The 19,609-nt window shown below is 35.7% G+C and overlaps 3 protein-coding genes across 10 annotated transcripts; all 3 read left to right on the forward strand.

Annotated features, from left to right (window-relative positions):
- Window positions 1-752: 752 nt before the first annotated feature.
- TDP1 (tyrosyl-DNA phosphodiesterase-like protein) lies at window positions 753-5,777 on the forward strand. The gene is made up of 16 exons (XM_089624900.1): window positions 753-935; window positions 1,014-1,199; window positions 1,295-1,498; window positions 1,633-1,824; window positions 1,974-2,034; window positions 2,148-2,224; window positions 2,310-2,567; window positions 3,003-3,092; window positions 3,176-3,310; window positions 4,016-4,165; window positions 4,575-4,678; window positions 4,782-4,835; window positions 4,941-5,031; window positions 5,121-5,195; window positions 5,272-5,413; window positions 5,501-5,777. Exons 1-16 carry the CDS (start codon window positions 768-770, stop codon window positions 5,593-5,595), a joined length of 2,082 nt encoding a protein of 693 aa, XP_089481026.1. The 5' UTR covers window positions 753-767; the 3' UTR covers window positions 5,596-5,777.
- Window positions 5,778-9,429: 3,652 nt separating this feature from the next.
- Window positions 9,430-14,739, forward strand: LOC149386225 (putative ribonuclease P/MRP protein subunit POP5). 6 transcript variants are annotated; one of them, XM_089627552.1, is made up of 7 exons: window positions 9,431-9,681; window positions 10,450-10,516; window positions 11,037-11,172; window positions 12,304-12,404; window positions 13,227-13,424; window positions 13,500-13,637; window positions 13,735-14,737. In XM_089627552.1, exons 5-7 carry the CDS (start codon window positions 13,247-13,249, stop codon window positions 13,881-13,883), a joined length of 465 nt encoding a protein of 154 aa, XP_089483678.1. In that variant the 5' UTR covers window positions 9,431-9,681; window positions 10,450-10,516; window positions 11,037-11,172; window positions 12,304-12,404; window positions 13,227-13,246; the 3' UTR covers window positions 13,884-14,737. The 6 variants fall into 6 exon arrangements, with proteins under 6 accessions (XP_089483682.1, XP_089483684.1, XP_089483678.1 ...); XM_089627556.1 differs by lacking the exon at window positions 12,304-12,404 and having other exon boundaries at window positions 9,430-9,681; window positions 13,735-14,739; XM_089627553.1 differs by lacking the exon at window positions 10,450-10,516.
- A 521-nt stretch (window positions 14,740-15,260) lies between these two features.
- LOC149386226 (ubiquitin domain-containing protein 7SL RNA1-like) lies at window positions 15,261-18,813 on the forward strand. 3 transcript variants are annotated; one of them, XM_089626575.1, is made up of 4 exons: window positions 15,261-15,541; window positions 16,174-16,272; window positions 16,817-17,628; window positions 18,524-18,813. In XM_089626575.1, the coding sequence occupies exon 3, from the start codon at window positions 16,871-16,873 to the stop codon at window positions 17,609-17,611; it is 741 nt and encodes a 246-aa protein (XP_089482701.1). In that variant the 5' UTR covers window positions 15,261-15,541; window positions 16,174-16,272; window positions 16,817-16,870; the 3' UTR covers window positions 17,612-17,628; window positions 18,524-18,813. The 3 variants fall into 3 exon arrangements, with proteins under 3 accessions (XP_089482701.1, XP_089482699.1, XP_089482700.1); XM_089626573.1 differs by having other exon boundaries at window positions 16,854-17,628; XM_089626574.1 differs by having other exon boundaries at window positions 16,177-16,272; window positions 16,854-17,628.
- Window positions 18,814-19,609: the final 796 nt, after the last annotated feature.

Here is a 19,609-nt window from a genome sequence, read left to right on the forward strand (position 1 = left end):
TTTGGTTTGGGAAATCTGGAACCACAAGAATAATGTCGTGACGGGTCATGACAAATGGAACTCGGAAGACCTCGTTGCTTGGGCTGCCGGGTATCTTGAGGAATTCCGTACGGCCAAGGGAGATGCGGTGCAGGTGGTTGGGGATTGAGTGGTGCTGGATGCGACTTGGCAGCCCCTGCCCCCCAATACGTTTTCTATTACCACTGACGCGGCCATCGATCCGAGGGGAGGGAAGTTCGGGACCGGATGTGTTATACGTGACCACCGGGGATGGGTCCTTGCGTCGGAGATCTTGGTGAGAAGCGCCGGGTTCTCTCCTCCGCTTGCTGTGGCCTATGCCATCCTCGGCGGACTGCGGCTTGCGGCGGATCTCGGGTTGGCTCGGATACAGGTGCAATCGGATTGTCTTGGTGTGGTTCGTGCGGTGGACAATGAGACCATTCAGGCTACAGAGCTTGGAACTATTGTGGAAGATATTAAGGTAAGACGTCTTGATTTTCCTACCTGCGTTTTTTCTTACATTCCCCGATCTTGTAACATTGCGGCTCATAATATGGCTAGGTATGCCCTTAGTGTTAACTCGAATGTGCGGTGAATGAGGTTTGTCCCACCATGCGCTATGCGAGATGTTATTCGTGATCAAACTTGTTGATGTAACCACGGTATTCCTCCGCTACCTAAGCGATGGTTTTAATGGATTTCTCACGTGGTACCATCCACGTTTTCAAAAAAAAAAAAAAAATGACTACCGATGAATCTACAGTAGAATGAAGTTTTATTTTAGTTATGTAAAATATTTTAGTACAAAACATATATCAAATATTGTTAAAGATAAACACATTATACAAACACTACAACTGAACTGTATATATTTACACTCTCTCTCTTCATGCAAAAGTGCAACAGCAATACTACCGATGGCACAGCAATCTCAGGCAAGTAATTCTTGTTTCTCTATTTCCCATCTCATATCGCATTTCCTTCAATTTGACTCGTCGCACTCTGTGTTACAGCTGGTTGCTCATTTGGTTCCTCTCAACGACAACCTCGAAGAACTCACCTCGAAACCCCGAATTCCCATCTTCAAAGGATCAAACCTCCTCGGACGAAACACAGCTCCGCTCTCCGACGACAAGAGGATCAGTCGAAACCACCTCTCTCTCACCGCGACTCTCCGCTCTCCCGCGACCTTGTCTGTGGTAATATTTCGTGTCACCTTGTTATATAGTTCTTCAAACCCCTATTTCGAAGATTACCCCTCTTTCATTGATATTTCCGGTTTTTTCATTTCTAGGAAGGAACGAACCCTATTGTCGTTCGGTCAGGGAGCGAAAGAAGGAAGCTTTATGCTCGTGAAAATGGAACGATTGATCACGGAGATGTGGTTGAGTTTATTCCCGGGCATTACTTGTACAAGTATGTTGTGTCTGATTTGAGTCAGAAGAGGTTGAGACAAACATCTCAAGAAGAAGAAGAACCCAGCGAAATTTTTTCCAAGGTGTTTAATTTTTTCTGTTTTTTTTTTTTTTTATAAAAAATAATTAACTTCAAAGTTTAGATGAATTTTGGGTAAATATCTTGGACTGAATTTGTTTTGTTTTTTAACTGTTATAACTATTGACAAACAAAAAGAAAGGCAAGAATTTGGTGGCTGAGAGTCCTGAGAAGTCGATGACTATACGAAAATGTGGCGACGATGAAGAAGGAATTCGTCGGTTTCACGTCTCGAATGACAAGTTGCCTCTGACCTTTCGGCTTTTGAAAGTTCAAGGACTTCCTCATTGGGCTAATACTTCCTGTGTTTCAATAGGAGATGTTATAAAGGTATTATTTATATAGAATTAGATACTTATCTATTTATCGTTGTTTTTCGTTTAAAAAATTAACGGAGATATGAAGTGAAGAAACACTAGTTGGTTGACCTTACTATAATTCTTGTTTTGTTGCTATATGCTCTTGATTTTTTCTGACAGGGGGATATTCTCTTCGCTGTGCTTTCAAATTACATGGTCGACATCGATTGGTTGCTAACTGGTAAGTTCGGTTCTCTTACTCAAGAATGACCATACTTTTCGAAGATCATTGTTTCCATTATCTTTTACTTGTCACTTTTATTACGTTCCTCACTTTGTGAAAGTAAAATGTAGCGTGTCCTCAGATAAAGGAAATCCCTCAAGTGTTGGTACTTCACGGCGAGGGCGATGGTACGCTGGATCATATGAAGGTCTGGCCTTTTGTTCTTATTCACATAGCATATTGTGAGCTGACTTTGTCCGATTGATAGTGTTCTATTTGTATGTGATTTATAGAGAAGGAAACCGGCGAACTTGATTCTTCACAAACCACCATTGCCAATCTCATTCGGGACCCACCACTCAAAGGCCATGATTCTGGTGTACGCTCGAGGAGTGAGAGTCGTCGTGCACACAGCGAACTTGATATATGTCGATTGGAACAACAAAAGTCAAGCTTTGTGGATGCAAGATTTTCCTTGGAAAGACGGAAGTGATTCAAGCAGAGGCAGTGCGTTTGAAAATGACTTGATTGATTATCTCGGTGCGTTGAAGGTATGGAAATATATGAAGCTGGCTTCTGAACAATTGCGGTTGAGAAGAGGCGTTTTGTTAGACTCTTGTTTTGAGTCGGGAAGGGTGTATATAAGTAACTTCATTGGAATGCACAGTTTCAGTAAACTCAACCCGTTAGTGGGTCGTTCGGGGTCTATGAGATAGTGTTATGAGAACCGATTTTATCAATAACTCTTCCAATTATGTTCTAAACTATCCCAGGTCCATTTAGAAACAAATTACCGAAACAGATCCTATCACATTTTTGCAAATTATTCTTGGGTAAAAATATAGACTGGAATTAGGGATATGTTGACATACAACCCAAGACTTGTGTTGATTATATCTCGAAAATAATTTTCAAACTGATGCAAGTCCGTGTGGATATAAATATATATGTTAACATTTATTTACTTTGTTCGGTATTGTTTACAGTGGCCCGGGATCTCTGTTAATTTTCCAAATCTTGGAAATTTCATCATCAATCCGTCATTTTTCAGAAAGTTCGATTATAGCAATGCTGAGGTATGGTTTCAGCACCCTTATTTAATATCTATATCATCCATTCCTCTCAGATTCGATATGATAAATATCCACCATATATGTAGGTGAGATTAATTGCATCTGTTCCTGGATACCACACCGGTGCGAATTTGAAAAAGTGGGGACACATGAAGCTACGAACAATTCTCCAGGAATGCACTTTTGATAAAGAATTTCGGAGATCTCCTCTCGTATATCAGGTAAATTGGCATTCAGCCTGTTAATATAAGATTCTTGCTATTCTTCTAAACCGCTGCATGGTATGGGTTGTTTCTTTTATGAAAAATTATATAGACTAAGCCACTTGAAACGTGGAAATTGCAATCTAGCCAACGTTTCAGCTAAGTTTCAAACATAGCCACAATTGATGACGTGGCTTTTATTAGTCATTTAACCATTTACATGTTTATCATTTGTTTAAAAGTCGACTGAATATCTCACCCATTTATTTTCGTTTATTTATTACATGCATAAATAAAAATTAATGAAAATTTATTGACGATTCACAAGTTCTTATTTTAATCAATTTTTAAATTTGTTTATTATATTATATTCATTAATGATTTTCCTTTTAAATATTCAAATTTGAATTCAAGCGTGTACTAAGCCTGATGATGTTGTTGACTTTCTTATTAGTAGGACTCAAACGTTGGCTACTATTTTATTTTCACTCATTTAAACCACACAAGGGTATATTCGATATTTCATAGTCGTAAATTTCAATAAATGGCTAGATTACAAAATTTACCAAACGTGGGCTAGATCTTAAATACCACGTTTCAAAAAGGCTACGTTGCTAATTTGCCCTTCTTTTATTTTATATTTTTTTTTTCTTTTTTTGGGATTTGATAAGGAAGTGACATTCCATGTAAAGAAAGGCGAGTTTAAACCTTTGTGTGACACAGTTCTCCTCGTTAGGCTCTTTGGATGAGAAGTGGATGGCTGAATTCGGGTCTTCACTCTCGTCGGGATTATCGGACGATAATACCCCTCTCGGCCTTGGGGAACCACTTATTATATGGCCTTCTGTTGAGGATGTCAGATGTTCTTTGGAGGTACTTTCAATTAGGTTATTCTCCTTAATCTTTTGATTCAAATGTATCTATCTTTGCACTAGAGATCTTTGATTATTTGCCTGAAAAAAAAAATCACGTGGGTGGAATAATGGTTTTCATTTCTTGCACTGGGAACTCCTTTATCTAAAATAAAATATGTTGCTTAACTAGGTAAGCACGTTTAACATTTCAAATCCCAGTGTCAGTGGCTTAGAAATTCAAATGTACGGTTGCCTTTAACTAGCTGATATAAAATACTCAATGGGTCGATGACTCTGACATGCATATAAGCTCAAGTCATTTAAGTTGCTAAGTTTACATGAAAGTATTCGGTTATGTCTTTCTGCTTTGCGATTTAAGCTGAGCGAATGCTACTTCGCTTTCATATCTTTTTTGCACTATGTGCTAGGGTTACGCAGCTGGGAATGCCATTCCAAGTCCACAGAAGAATGTTGAGAAACCGTTCTTGAAGAAGTATTGGGCAAAGTGGAAGGGAAACCACAGTGGCCGAAGGTACATCTGCCTTGTTTTCTCAAAAAAAAGTTTGAACTTTTCCCCTTCAGAATCAGTTTCTTTAAATTCATTATTTGTGTGGGATATTATCATCCTCTTGCAGTCGCGCGATGCCTCATATAAAGACATTTGCTCGGTACAATGGTCAGAAGCTCGCGTAAGAGTTCTTCTAAACCATCTCTTTTTATAAATATAATAAAAAATTCTTTTGAACTTTTTCTTCGTGTAGCAAAGCTTACCAAATCATATTGTCTCTCAACAGGTGGTTCTTGCTTACTTCTTCCAATCTCAGCAAAGCTGCCTGGGGAGCTCTGCAGAAGAACAATTCGCAACTAATGATTCGGTCCTACGAGGTATTCAGAAGAACATTATTATTTCACAATTATTTCCTAATATATGAAATGTCTGTTGATGGTAAGACTGTTTTTGAGTATTATTCCAGCTGGGAGTGCTGTTTCTGCCATTTAGAAGCTTCAGTCCTGGCTTTTCTTGCACCGATTTCGAATCTCCTCGAAAGGTATTAGTTAAAAGTACTTACCGAGTCTACTCTGCTGCGTAAGCTTCAAGCATTATTGACCCGTTTGGGATATTAGGATAAATGTGGATCGTCGTCGGACAATACGAAAGCGCAGAGAACAGAGTTAGTGACCCTGAATTGGCATAGAAATTCGGATTCGGAAGTAATCACATTGCCCGTGCCCTATGAGCTTCCTCCTGAGCCTTACTCTTCAGAAGGTCGTGCTTCATTATTTTATATGCCGTTATCTTTATGCTCCCATTTGACATGCGTAGGTTTATTTATTTTATTTTTTTAATCCGCAGATGTTCCTTGGTCTTGGGATCGAAGATATACGAAGAAGGATGTGTATGGTCAAGTTTGGCCGCGGCAAGTTCAGCTCTATTCTAATCAAGATTAATGCTTCTTTGTTTGGGTTCTTTTCAGTCGACGATTTTACACAGTACGGTATTTTTTTTTTAAAGGGTACGGTACTTATATAACACGATAGTCGAATGATTGTTTACTTTGAAGCATGATATCATATATCGCATGTTAATGTCAAAGTGATTTCGCTGCTTTTATCATACGGAAAATTTCAAAGATACCCCATCTTTTAGTATACACATGTTCAAACCTTTCATAATCATCCCAAAAAAAATATTCATACGAATTTTACCGTATTCTAAATGAAATTGTAAACAAGGGAAAATAATTAAATGTAACTTTCAGGAGTAAAATAATTCAAATGAACACGAGAAAAATACTGTAAAAGTGAGATATTTATGGAATAAAAATATAAAGAAGGTATTCATGAGATACAAAAAAAAATGAGAAATTTGAACTAAACATACAAATGCAAAAGAAAGTCGGCCAAGGTGTGTGAGTCGGTGAAAGTCGGCCAAGGTGACCTCAGGAAGATTCTTGCTTGGATCACATGAAACCTTGTAAAATATCAAAATGCTTGATTTTTTTTGTTTTTTTCATTTAAGCCAATAGAAAGGGAACTATTCCCTAATTAATTCACACTATTTTTGGCCCAGCTTGGCCTTCCCCTTCCCTTATTTGTAAGAAGAAAAAAAATTATATAAAATAACTATTTGAAACTAATTTATTAACAATATAATTAAAATTTTAACAAAAATAGCTAAAATTACGGTTTTTTTTTCACACCAAAGATAAAAAAAAAAACAAATGTAATTTATCACAGACCATAGGCGAGCACACCTCCTCATTGTGCAATGGAGGTCACAAGCCCAGACCATGAGCCTTCTTGATCGCCCATTGACCCCGTCCAGGTAAGTACTTTTCTCCTTCCTCCTTCCTCCCACTTTATACCTCTTTCTCTCTCTTCATTCCCCTCTACTTTTCCCATGTGGGACTCCTTGTTCTCATTCCCCTCTTTTCTGAATGCTAATATTTATGTGTTATATACACATTAGAGTTATTAGTGTATGTGGTTAATATTAATAACAGGGTTTTTTTTTTCTTTCTATAGAAGATAAGAATATACGCAAACAATAACAGAGGAGGAAGTGTAATTTCATTTGTGTTGATTATGGACTGGAAAAATATTTTTTTTTTAAAAGGTGCTAGTTACTAATGTATACTTACCTTTTGAACCCATCTAAACACCTCTATAGATGTTATGGTGACATGGGACTTCACTTCAGTATGTCATATATATATATATATATATATATATATATATATATATAAGTATATAAATTGATGCAAAAAAAAAATATAAGGTTGTATATATTGTTTCCATGATGTTTTGGTGGTTCCGAAAATAAAATAGTAGTCGTGGAAAACCAAAAAACCAACAAAAAAATTTGAGGAAATGCTTGTTTTCAAGCACATTTATATAGATATCTTAAACTTGTTTTTAGAAATGCTTAAAATAAAAAAAAATAAGCTTGTTTTAGAAATGATTAAACAAAAAAAAACCTTGTTTTAGAAATAAGTGCAATTTTGAGCTCAAGTTGTTTCTAAGTGCGAAATGAGTTCTTGACCAAATTTTCTTCTAAATGATCATAATAGTTTTTGGCTTATTAGAGCATTTTCAATGCAAGCAACCAAAGTTGTTTTGTTGTTTGTGTGTAATTACCACATTATTTTTTATGCTTATATGTATAATAATGATCATGGCATTGTAGCCACTTTAGGCATTGATGTTTTTCATTTTTCTCATAAAAAATTAATAAAATATTAAATCAACTACTACTTTAGTTTGAGTAGAACCCAGTTCAATTAAAAAATAATATTTTTTAAAACATGTAAAACAACTTAAAATGCTTGCATTGGAGATGCTCTTAATTCCTCTGGCTTAGATTGAATTGTCAAGTCCACTTATTTTGATTTAAGGTGGTTAAATACACTAAAGTGAAATGATCAGTATTTGTCACTAAGTTTACACGTCTACTTTTTGTATTGGTTTAGAACTTCTGAAGATGATTAGCGAGGTATCAACTCATGACAGAGTGATGCTGTGGTTTGTCAATGTAGAGGTGGAAGCCGGCCAAGGTGGTATAAATAGGTTCTTAACTGTTGGATCATCTTTTTTATGTTCTGGCTCGAACATCGATTTCAAGCCACTTATTCACTTGCGTTCACATGCAAATCCTCACAAAATTACTTTGAGTTTATAGTGATGATTCTCGACTCTTGGTTGTCTCAGTTTTGGAGATTGTTCGAGGTATAAAGACCAAAATAAAGATGATTCACATATTTTATAAGTACATCATTCGTATTAACTAGTGATTTCTAATTTGATCCGAGTGATCCTTTGATCCAGTTTGCATGTGTTTTTCTTTTTCTTTTCTTTTTTTTCTTTTTTTATAACAACTCGGTTGTTAAAAGTACACGGATTTTTTTTGAATTCCATCACTTGCTAGCCATATTCATTAATGTAATATACAATGTTCCAACGATTTCTCAAATTGTTTCAAGTCAAAATAATCAATATGCGAAAGATTTCGTGAAATTCATTAAAGCTTGTTCCAACGATTTCTCAAATTGTTTTAAGTCAAAAGATGACGTCGTTCGATGATAAAAAAAAAAAGAATTGATTTTTGTAAACGCATAAGCGCTAAAAATAGGAATCACCGTGTCGTTGCCACGGCATGTAACGGGTATTGAGAAGTAAATTGGGGATTGGATTGCTAGGAGTCATGGAAATTAAGGGGTGAAAAGAGATTGACATGGCATTGAAGAAAAGAGATTGACATGGCATTGAAGAGACAAAATAAGACCGAGGGAGGATAGGAGGTCTCTTCGGCGGGGAGGAATAGAGTAAGCAATGGTGATGAGGTAATAGATTGCTAATGAAATCTCTATGCACCTATATTTTACTAAAAGGTTCACTTTGTGTTAATATATGTTGATGAATATACTAAAATTCTTTCAAATGTAGGTTTGCAAGCATATTACTCAAAATTAGGTAATTTCAACAAACAAATCTGTATTGAAACTCGTTATTTAAAATTAACTTTACCAATTTATGTTTAAAGCTAACAGACTTTTGGCTCGTTATTTAAAATTCACTTTACCAATTTATATTTAAAGCTAACAAATTTTTGGGTTTTGATATTGTGAATTCTTCTTTCTTGATGTCTAGTGTGCACACGATGATTCATTTATATTGTACTTTCTTACATGTTTTTTTAATCATTTTTACGAGTTATTTTTCAGATATCAAAATTGTAAAGGATAAACTTTTGAATCTCTTGACTTGTAAATTCACGTTGAATAAACGAGTTTTCGTTTGTCACAATTATTTTATTGAGTGAATTATGGACGTACAAGTTTATCGAGTTAATTTAAATTATTTTAAAGGTAATGGAAAATCTCGGAATAAATAAAGGATTTATCGAGTTCGTCTCGAATAATAAATTATTTTCCGAGGAAATATTCCGGCGAAAATAAATTCTCAAGGACGAGAATTATTTCCGAGAAACCTTGAATATATCTTAAATTAATCGGAAACAAACGAGAAAATTCTCGGTTTAATTATTTAATTGAAATCCGATCGGTCACGGATTTAATTAAATAACTAAGTCACAATGGGTATAATTGTAACGAAAAATTAAGGACCCATTTGAATGAAATGTTTCAAGAGAGGTCTGTTTGAGATGGAAAAAAGGAAGGAGGAGTTAATGAATAATTTATTTCCTTTTTTTTTTCCCCTTATCCTTTCTCCTTCTCTTATCTTCTGCTTTTTCCTTTATCTTCTTCACGTGCGAAGAAGGAAATTCTCTTCTCTTCTTCTCTTCCTCACCCGCGCGACATTGAGAGCAAACAGAGCAAGGAAAAAAAAAATTTCCGGAATATTCTATCTCCTTCTATCTTCTTCCTCATCGCGTGTCCTCACCGAGAGCCTCCATCGCCGCGCGCGCGCCTCGCCGAGGAAAGCACCGCCGCGAGCTGAACCGAGGACGCCGACTGTAAGCGAGCACCGGGAAGTGAGTGGTTGAACGCCTGAGAGTTCAATTCCTCCAGAAACAAGGTGAAATCCTTATACCCGAATTGAAATCTAAGGAACTAGGGTTCTTGGTTTGATTTTGGGGGTTTTGGTTCCGGGTTGAAATCTGTGGATTTGGCTGTGATTAGATGATGTTGGGGTTTGATTTGTGATGTTGATGATTTGAATTGAAAGTTTGAGCTCGAATTTCTTGGTTGTGGTTTGAATTTTGGACGAAATTGAAAAGGAAATTAGGGTTCATGATAGCCAACTGGGGCTTTTGATTTTGAGCGTGAATTGATGTTTGTTTAGTTGTTTTTAGAGTGATTGATGAACTTTTGTTTGAGACTATGATGATTTTGTGACTTGGAAATTGTTTGGCCGTGTGTAAATTGGTTGTGTGATTCGGTTTGGCTGGTTTGTGATAGTGAATTCTGAGCCTCGAAAGCGTTTATGGTTTATTTGATTTTCAGATTCGCGATGAATTGTCGTTGATTTTAGGTTGGTCGTGTGAATTTGAGAATTGAGATTCTTAACTGAGAATTGATTCGAAAATGAATTTGAATTTTGGTTGTTTTGATTTCGGGAATTGAGACTTTGGATTTGAGATTTGTGATGTTCCGTTCCGGTTTTTGGTTGGTTGATCTTGAAGTTGAAATTTGGATTTTATGACAAGTTATATGATTTATTGACGAGTTGGAAATTTTGTGACAAGTTGAGAATTGTGTTAGTTGTTTGTTTCGGGTTCTAAATTTCGAGTTGGGAGTTGGATTTTGTAAATTGATCGTGATGTTCGTTTTCTGGATTTCACAGCTCAGTCACAGATCAGACCGAGCGTGTATTGCCTTGACCTATGGGCTATGGGGTTTCTTAATCGGGGGTTAGTATCTTTTGATAAAACGTTCCGGAACATATGTGTATAGGAGTCGCTATAAGACTCTAAGTTATAAAAGCGAAAAATTTCCCCGAATTTTCGCAAACTATTTTATTATATAATCTTATGAGATAATATGTTTAATTTATGTGTTTATATTATGAGATAATTTGTTTTATTTTATATATTGATTCGATTTTGAGCATCGATTGTTAATAAAAAAAAATCGTATTATGTATGCTAAATAAATTTTTGTTAATCACGTGCGTAGGATAATAATAATAAATTGGTAATGTGGTACTGGTAACCGACATTTACTTTGATATTTAGGAAAGTAACTATATACATTTTATATTACGTTTTGATTAGCTTTCTATTTGTTTGGAAAAAAAAAATTATGTTTTTCATTAAAAAGGGCTATATTGTAGACAGCTTTGATTCTTTAGTGGCATATTAGCAAACTCAGAAATTTGACCTTATATAGCATTAGGGTAGTTTGATGGTCACTCATTTGAACCGTTATCAGCTGAAAAAACATCACAATAGAGAGAGAGAGAGAGAGAGAGAGAGAGAGAGAGAGAGAGAGAGAGAAGAAGAAGAAGAAGAAGAAGAAGAAAACTTGCATTCTGCTGAGATTCGACCGACCTCAACACCGTTCTAAGGTGAGTGTTCTAAAATTCTCTTATTTTCTTGCTCGAAAATCCAAATGGCGAATTTAGGGTTTTGCTGGATTGAGTGTAGCTGAGGTTTGAATGAGCTTTTTAGGTTAGTTCATTGTTGTTGTGGTGTTGATCGAGTATATTATTTCTCTTTATTTCATATCTTTGGGTCTAAATTTGAAATTGATGGTTTTGGAATATTTGATAAAAATTGTGGTTTTTGACTTGAGGTTTAAAATGTCGTTGAGCATCATTTTAGGTACCAGAATTATTGTGAAAAATAATGCTTTATTGTGAAGTTAGAGTTAAGATGAGATTAAAAGTTGGGGTATGATATTGTGTTATAGAAATCAAGGAGTTACATTTCCAGACCAAAATTTATGTGTGTTCTAACTTCTGAAAAGATTTTTCACTAAATTTGTATTTTTTTCGTCATAAAATTTGATTCTGTGAATGAAATAGTAGGTTATTTTTTATATGTCCTGGAATATTAAAAAAGGAAACGTCAAGATTACTGCCTTTAGCGATACTTAAAAACGATTACCTAAGCTTTAAATTATGTTATACAGCAGAGGAACAACAATGCTGGTGTTACTATAAGCTTTCATCCATAACTTTGAGATACCAAATTTAGCGTGTAAACTGAGCGACACCTCATCCATCCACGTGTCGCAATATAATTCGAGTATTTTGATCACGGGTCTTGAGATTTTTTGCCTTACTAGGAGACCCTCCCAGTCCCTGTTCTTAAATCGCAGTAGAATTAGCTTATTAGAACTCGTTCCAGTAGAATGCGTTAACAACTTGTGTTAGGTTTGAAAAGCATTTGAGAAATTGTATCTAAGTACTACCATTTTTCCTATTTTTCACCAAAAGTATAATTTAGCCAAATATACTACTAAATCTTGAAAGTAGATTATTTTATAACTATTTTTATCTTCAACCACAATTTTTTTTTTACAATCCCACACCAATTCCTTTAATGAGCATTTAATATTAACATTTAATAGAGAAATAATGTAAGCTGTGCATTTAGCTCTAAAACACTTTCTCTCTCTCTTTTGTAATAAAGATACTATTTTTTTTATTAAAAAATTGAGGATTATTTGTGCTAATTAATATAACTTTTTACAGGGTTTTCATAAACAGATACACAATCCGAAAGTTAGGGTTTACAGTCGTTGTCATTGTGCCCTTCGTTCTCACTCCGCCACAGAGGCACCGCCTGAAAAGAGGTCTTCTTCTCTCTCTGCTTCTCCGACTTCCATCTCCCTCCGACTTCCATTTCACTTGATACAAATTATTAAATGAAAAACTAAATTTTTTTATACCTATTTGATCCGTAATAACATAGGGGAAGTTTTACTATCTAAAAAATCATAGGGTGTGTTAATATGTGCAATATGTCTAAAATTAACACGTGTATTTTTACAAACATACTCTTATACACTTTAGTTTTAGAATTAAAACCATTAACTTTTCCTTTTTCTTGTTTTTGTATCGGTTATTTTTCCTCACCCTCTCTCGATCCTCTTCTTTCTCTTCTCTCGAACTTTTTCTCGAGGAACACTGTCAACCACCGTACGCCGACAGTTTTCGATTCTTCAGTTTAGGTTAGAATGTTGATTTTTATTACTATTTCTCAGTTATGTTTTTACTCGATTCTATGTTTTTTTTAGTTAGTTAATTGATTTTAGTTTGGTTTTAGGTTATGATTTTAGGGTTCTCAAAAGAGGGTTTATAGGTAGGAACGATAATCTGAACTGAATTTGGTCCATTGCGATGTAGCTATGAGAATAAATTTTTTTAAAAAAATAATAATAGTTTCGAAGTTCCAACTATCAGAAATTTAGTGTACCATGAAAGACACTTGCTTGTTATAGTCCAATAATTGCTCGAAACTGCGAAACCGCAGAGGACACCGATCTGCAAAACATTATAACTCAGATTGATCGAGCAATTCCGATTTATTTGTTCCTCTCTACGAATTTATTTGTCGAACAAAACTTCTTAGAAAAATAAATTTGTGAATCGGTCATTCTCTCTATTCGTTTCAGATATAAAGTAGAAGAGAGCCATGGTTGGATTCAAGAATCGTTACATGGTTGTGGGGGTGAATTTGAACCCCAACAGAGACCTCGGGACCGACGATCCGATAATCCTAACCAACTACAATCTGACCAAGGCAATCAGAGACAGCATTCTCGTCAACTTCGGAGAGTGTGGTCTGGCTTCTTCCGCGGGCTCTCTCCAAGGTGAATCTCTTGCGTATTCCAGTGTTTGAGGTCTCGACAAAACTCGGTTCCTAAATGTTCTTTTTTTCATTGCAGTGAAATACGTGAACCACATCACAAAAGTCTGTGTCATTAGAGCCTCAAGACAGGACTACCAGAACGTTTGGTCGGCGATCACCCTCGTGAAGAATATTGGAAATTGCCCGGTGGTGATCAGCTTGTTGGACTTGACTGGTAGTTTTTCACTATAGAACTTGTATTGTTTCTCGATTTTGGTTGGGCTGGAATAAAATAGATTTGATTTATTCTTGTTTTTTTTTGGGGGGTTTAGGAAGCATTAGGGCATGTAGAAACGAAGCTCTGAAGTGTGAGGAATCCAAGTTTGAGCATTATAAGCTTCTGGCCGGGGCTTCTCTGTCAACCCAGGTTAGCAAGCAAATGCAAGACTGTCTCGACAAGATCAAATTTCTGGAACATTGAAGTCGCCGAATTGCTGATTGTATACTAATAGTGTTTTTAGATGATGTAAATCATAAGTAGGTTTTTTTTTTTTTTTTTCCTTCTTGTCAAATTTTGTTTTACTCGACAAGTAACCGTTTACGAGAACGATCGGAGAAAAGCCCAATCTAACCAATTGGCATTGGTGGGACTATGGCTCGACATGAAAGCTTAATTGTTCTTGTAGCTTGTAGGGCAAGTAATGTCTGGTTCACAGATTGAACAAAGACAATGGACAGCCTTTGATCTTCGGGCACTTAATACTAAGTAAAGTCTTTAGAGATAACGACTCTACCATCTTTACAGCTTAGTTTCTTCTTATTTTGCCCTTTTCCCCACACAAATACTGTAACATGACCGTAGTAGGATTTCTCTTTCTAACTTTTGTTCATAAACACGTGGTTAAAAAAAATAGAATCATCTCTCTAAAGGTGTATGAATTGTAGTTGAAATCACAAAAACTGTGTCTCGAGCCGGCAGTGACAGCTCTGGTTTTAAAAATCAAGCCAATGTTTTGGTAAAATTGTCATTTAAGCAGTAACAGTTGCAAAGGGAAAAAAGAAAGGCAATTTTTAACCTACTTTTGATTTAAATCATCTTAAAAACACTATTAGTATACAATAAGCAATGCGGCGACTTCCATTTTCCAGAAATTTGATCTTGTCGAGACAGTCTTGCATTTGCTTGCTAACCTGGGGTGACAGAGAAGCTTGCGGGGGGAGGAATGGAGCAGGCAATGGTGATTAGGTCGTAGATTGCTAATGAAATGTCTATGCACTTATATTTTACTAAAAGGTTCACTTTGTGTTAATATATGTTGATAAATATACTAAAACTCTTTCAAATGTAGTTTTGCAAGCATATTACTCAAAATTAGGTAATTTCAATAACAAATATATATATTGAAACTCGTTATTTAAAATTAACTTTCCCATTTATATTTAAAATTACCATACTTTTGGGTATTGATCTTGAGAAGCCTTCTTTGCACACAATGATTCATTTATATTGTACTTTTTACATATTTTTTTAATCTTTTTTACGAGTTATTTCTCATGAAGGTGGACCCTCAACCTTGAAATAATTAATATATTGCATACGCATTCGTTTTGTTTTTACATTCATATTCAATTCTGAAATAGTAGTTAATTTGTTTTTTTTATATATATATTGATTCGATTTTGAGCCGATTGTTAATAAAAAAAATCGTATTATGTATGCTCAATAAATTTTTGTTAATCACGTGCGTAGGATAATAATAATAAATTGGTAATGTGGTACTGATAAGTGATAACCGACATTTACTTTGATATTTAGGAAAGTAAGTAACTATATATGTTTTATATTACGTTACTTTAACAGGAGAAAAATATTTGATTAGCTTTCTATTTGTTTGGAAAAAAAAATTATGTTTTTCATTAAAAAGGACTGTATTGTAGATAGCTTTGATTCTTTAGGGGCATATTAGCAAACTCAGAAATTTGACATTATATAGCATTAGGGTAGTAATAGTTTGATATGGTCACTCATTTGAACCGTCCAGCTGAAAAAACATCAGAATAGAGAGAGAGGAGAAGAAGAAGAAGAAGAAGAAAACTTGCATTCTGCCGAGATTCGACCGACCTCAACACCGTTCTAAGGTGAGTGTTCTAAAATTCTCTTCTATTCTGGCTCGAAAATCCAAATGGCGAATTTAGGGTTTTGCTGGATTGAGTGTAGTTGAGGTTTGAATTAGCTTTATAGGTTAGTTGATTGTTGTTGTGGTGTTGCTCGAGTATATTTTTTCTCTTTATTTCATATTTTTGTGTCTAAATTTGAAACTGATGGTTTTGGAATGTTTGATAAAAATTGTGGGTTTTGACTTGAGGTTTAAAGTTTAAACTGTCGTTGAGCATCATTTTAGGTACGGGAATTATTGTGAAAAATGATGCTTTATTGTGAAGTTAGAGTTAAGATGAGATTAAAAGCTGGGGTATGATATTGTGTTATAGAAGTTAAGGAGTTACATTTCCAAACCAAATTTTATGTGTGTTCTAACTTCTGAAAAGATTTTTCACTAAATTTGTATTTTTTTTTCTTCTCCTTCACAAGAAAATAAAATTCAGAAGAAATTATTTTTCTTCATAAAATTTGATTCTGTAAATGAAATAGTAGGTTAATTTTTATATGTATTTTTGTCCTGGAATATTAAAAAAAAAAAGAAATGTCAAGCTTACTGCCTTTAGCGATACTTTAAATTATGATTACCTAAGCTTTAAATTATTTTATACAGCAGAGGAACAACAATGCTGGTGGGAACACGGCGGTGATCGAGTTTTACGCAGTCGATATTCCTGATCATCTGGATTTTCCGGTCTGAACTCTGAATTCGGTAAAACTTTCACACATCGAGAGCTTCTTTTTCTTTTTTTTTTTCCTTTTCAAAAAGAGCTTCTGGAGACATCGATACAGCCGTTCCGTAATTTTTTTTTTAATATTTGAGTTCACTTTTTGTATGATGTTATTTTAATATTATTTTTGTAGCATTTATGTAATTTTGTAAAATTATATAGGTATTCCTCGGTACTGTAAAATGAACAGAGTATGTCCTCTGCTTTATATATATAAATAATGTGCAATTGTGCATGTAAGGCTATGCCAAAACTCTAATGTGTATGTAAGGCTATGCCAAAACTGGTGTATAGATTATTATTGACTTTTTTGTAATTATTATTATTGATTTACACTTATTCTTGTTGCTAATTTACAATAACTCGTAACAAATCAACTAAGATTGTCTCAAACAAACCAATTCAAATCAACCTGTTTTCTATTGGTTCGTTTTTTATTGGTTCGGGTTGGTTTGATTACTGTACCCTAAGCGGTTTGGTTAGGGTTTAAAATTGACAAATCGACTGTTTCGAGTTGGGTTAAAGTAGAGTATAAAACCGAATAACCCAACTCGATGTACAGACTTAGCAACAAGGACAATGGACCTGACAATCGTGCCCCAGAAAGGCGAGGCATTCGAAGTTGAAGTGGGTTTCTTCGACACAATTCTGGAGATCAAGCAGAAGATCCAAAAGTACCGCAAAATCGCCGTCTCCGACCAAACCCTAGTCTTCAACCGGCAAACCCTCGCCGATGACCGGGACGTTCGCCACTATGACCTCCTCCATAACTCTCGGCTCACGCTCCTCCCCGCCGGGGCCGTTGTCGCCGGCGGAGGCCTCCTCGTGTCGGTGCGGATTCCAGCGCCGAGGCCACGGGTGGTGACGGTAGCGGCGGCGCCGGAGGAGACGGTGGCGGCGCTGAAGGAGAGGGTCCGCGCGGAGGCGGCGGCGGTGACGGGGCTGCGGTGGAAAGGTGCTGAGCTGGCGGAGGAGATGACGTTGAGGGAGGTCGGGATCGGCGGCGGCGACGGGGCGATGGCGGAGGTGGAAATGGAGGCGATACTCCGGCGGGCGGCAGGGACGGTGAGAGTGACAGTGGTGGGGAAGTGCGGGACGAAGAAGGTGGCCGTGGACGTTAGGGTTTCAGACAGCGTCGCGGAGCTGAGGACAGAGCTTCACCGTCTCAACAAGCTCGGGCTTTTTCATCTCCCCGCCGAGGGGTTCTTCTTCATCCACAACCAAGGTGTCATGGACGACGATCGATCGTTCCGATGGCACCGCGTCGCCCACGGTGACGTCATTGAGGTCTTCAACGGCACAGTCACCGGCGGCTCTTGAACTATTCTCCGACACAGGTTCTTTTTTGTTCTTCTCTGTAGCTCGATTGCATGCTAGGGTTTGTTGGTAAATGAATGAGTTTCTTGACTTGAGAGTAATTATTTAATAAAAAAAATTAGTCAAATAAATCATCGAAAGTTTAAGAATTGTAAAATAGCCAATCTTTTGTACATTTTTTGTAGATATCCACTTCAACTTATTTACGGTATTCAAAAAGACAAAAATACCTAAAAATATTCTCGCTTATTTATGGTTTTTTTGTATTTTTGAATGCCGTAAATAAGTTGAGGTGGCTGTTTACATAAAATTTATAAATAAAATTGGCTATTATACAAAACACTATAAGTTAAATGGTTATAGGGTGATTGATTCAATTCTGTGATTGGTTATTGATGAGCCCACATGAACTTTTCAATGCATCATCATTATTGGCTTGTTAGGGTTTGATGGTAAAAAAATGAATGAACTTCTTGATATACGTAAATTTGGGTAATTGATTCTTGGACATAGTCTTGCGATTGGTTATTGATGAGCTCACATGAACATTTCAATGCATCATCATTATTGGCTTGTTAGGGTTTGCTGGTAAAAAAATGAATGGGCTTCTTGATATTTCACTAAAGATTGATTATTTACTTTTTACTAGTGCGCTTTGGAAGTTTCTTTGACATATATTTATATAATATTAATCTATAGATTGGGTAATTGATTCTTGTTGTAGTCTTGGCATTGGTTATTGAGCTCACATGAACTTGTGACTGCAACATCATTATTCTGGTTACGTAGATATATGTGTAGCATATATATGCTTTCTTTCGTGTCTTTTACCCTTTGATTCGTTCAATCAAATATTTAAACACATGTCATTTCATTACATGTTATTCATCTCTTCTTCTTGTTGAATGGTCACAGGCAAAATATAAAAGCAAGATTGTGCGGATGGAAGATTGTTTGGATTATGGATATATTGGTATTGGTTGATCTGACAAATATGCCTCATTAACATTCTTTTTGTTTTCACATCAATTGTCAGTCAGACTTGTAGATAAAATGGTGTAGTACAGTTTACATATATTTTCATTGTTTGATAAACACACGTATAGAAATCTTTTGAGTATGTAATGTCTGAGTTGTTGGAAGGTTAGAGAAATGCCCACAATTGATTCAAAGCTTAATTTGCTTTGACCGCTGCTTTTGTGCGAATTTTTTTTTTTTTTTTTTTTTTTTTTTTTTTTTTTTTTTTTTTTTTTTTTGCATCAAAGACCTTGGATGAGTGGACTATGTTTTTATCCTTAACCAAAATAGATGTCCATTGTTGCACTAGAGGTTAAAGTAATTGCAGGATTCATTTATGTTCTTTTCTTATGGAAGGATTGATAGCTGTGTTTCGTATACGTTAAACTCCTATTTCACAGCTTGAATTTCACGCTTTCTCGAGTGACTTTTAGTGTGTTTGATGTGTTTTTGAGTGATTTTCATGTTTGATAGAGTATTTTTGGTGTTAAGGATGTAATCAGAGCAATTAAAGATGATTCTGACACGTCTGGGTAACTTATAGCGAAACAAGAAACACGACGTCCTTTTTTGCACGACTTTGAATTTTAAAGTGAAGATTTTGGAGATCCAGTTCCAAAATTAGATATAGTTTTCTCTTTTCAATGCATGTTTATTTGCAAAAATCGAACATCGGAGCAAGAAGTTACGATTGATTCAAAATCAATGCGCAACCTTCCAATTTCACCGTGGCCTAATAACGTTGTTTTCGTTAATTACTCGCTTTTAAGCGTTTTGGAACCATTGGATCCAATCCAAAGGCCCATAATGCTTCGAAAATAACCTAAAACACTATATATATTAATCAGAAGTTGCGTTTTATTTTAGATTTTTATTTTTTGTTTGGCTCGTTGGGAGAGAAAAGACAACCGAAGAGGAAGACTATTGTTCGTCGCGATTGACAACCGCGATTCAGCGTTTTATCTTCTATCTTTTTCCTTTGGA

Source organism: Urtica dioica, chromosome 9 (genome assembly GCF_054948205.1).
Source record: "Urtica dioica subsp. dioica isolate 48M chromosome 9, U.dioica_male_clone48M_v1_H2, whole genome shotgun sequence".
Taxonomy (NCBI): Eukaryota; Viridiplantae; Streptophyta; class Magnoliopsida; order Rosales; family Urticaceae; genus Urtica; species Urtica dioica.

Excerpts from the sequence above, each read along its gene's own strand:
- LOC149386226 (XM_089626575.1), top strand. The coding sequence starts at position 16,871 with ATGGACCTGACAATCGTGCCCCAGAAAGGCGAGGCATTCGAAGTTGAA.
- LOC149386225 (XM_089627556.1), top strand. The coding sequence starts at position 13,247 with ATGGTTGGATTCAAGAATCGTTACATGGTTGTGGGGGTGAATTTGAAC. Across the intron at positions 13,425-13,499 it reads TTCCGCGGGCTCTCTCCAAG|TGAAATACGTGAACCACATC; the intron begins GTGAATCTCTTG and ends TTTTCATTGCAG. Across the intron at positions 13,638-13,734 it reads CAGCTTGTTGGACTTGACTG|GAAGCATTAGGGCATGTAGA; the intron begins GTAGTTTTTCAC and ends TGGGGGGTTTAG.
- TDP1 (XM_089624900.1), top strand. The coding sequence starts at position 768 with ATGAAGTTTTATTTTAGTTATGTAAAATATTTTAGTACAAAACATATA. Across the intron at positions 936-1,013 it reads CGATGGCACAGCAATCTCAG|CTGGTTGCTCATTTGGTTCC; the intron begins GCAAGTAATTCT and ends TCTGTGTTACAG. Across the intron at positions 5,414-5,500 it reads TGAGCCTTACTCTTCAGAAG|ATGTTCCTTGGTCTTGGGAT; the intron begins GTCGTGCTTCAT and ends TTTAATCCGCAG.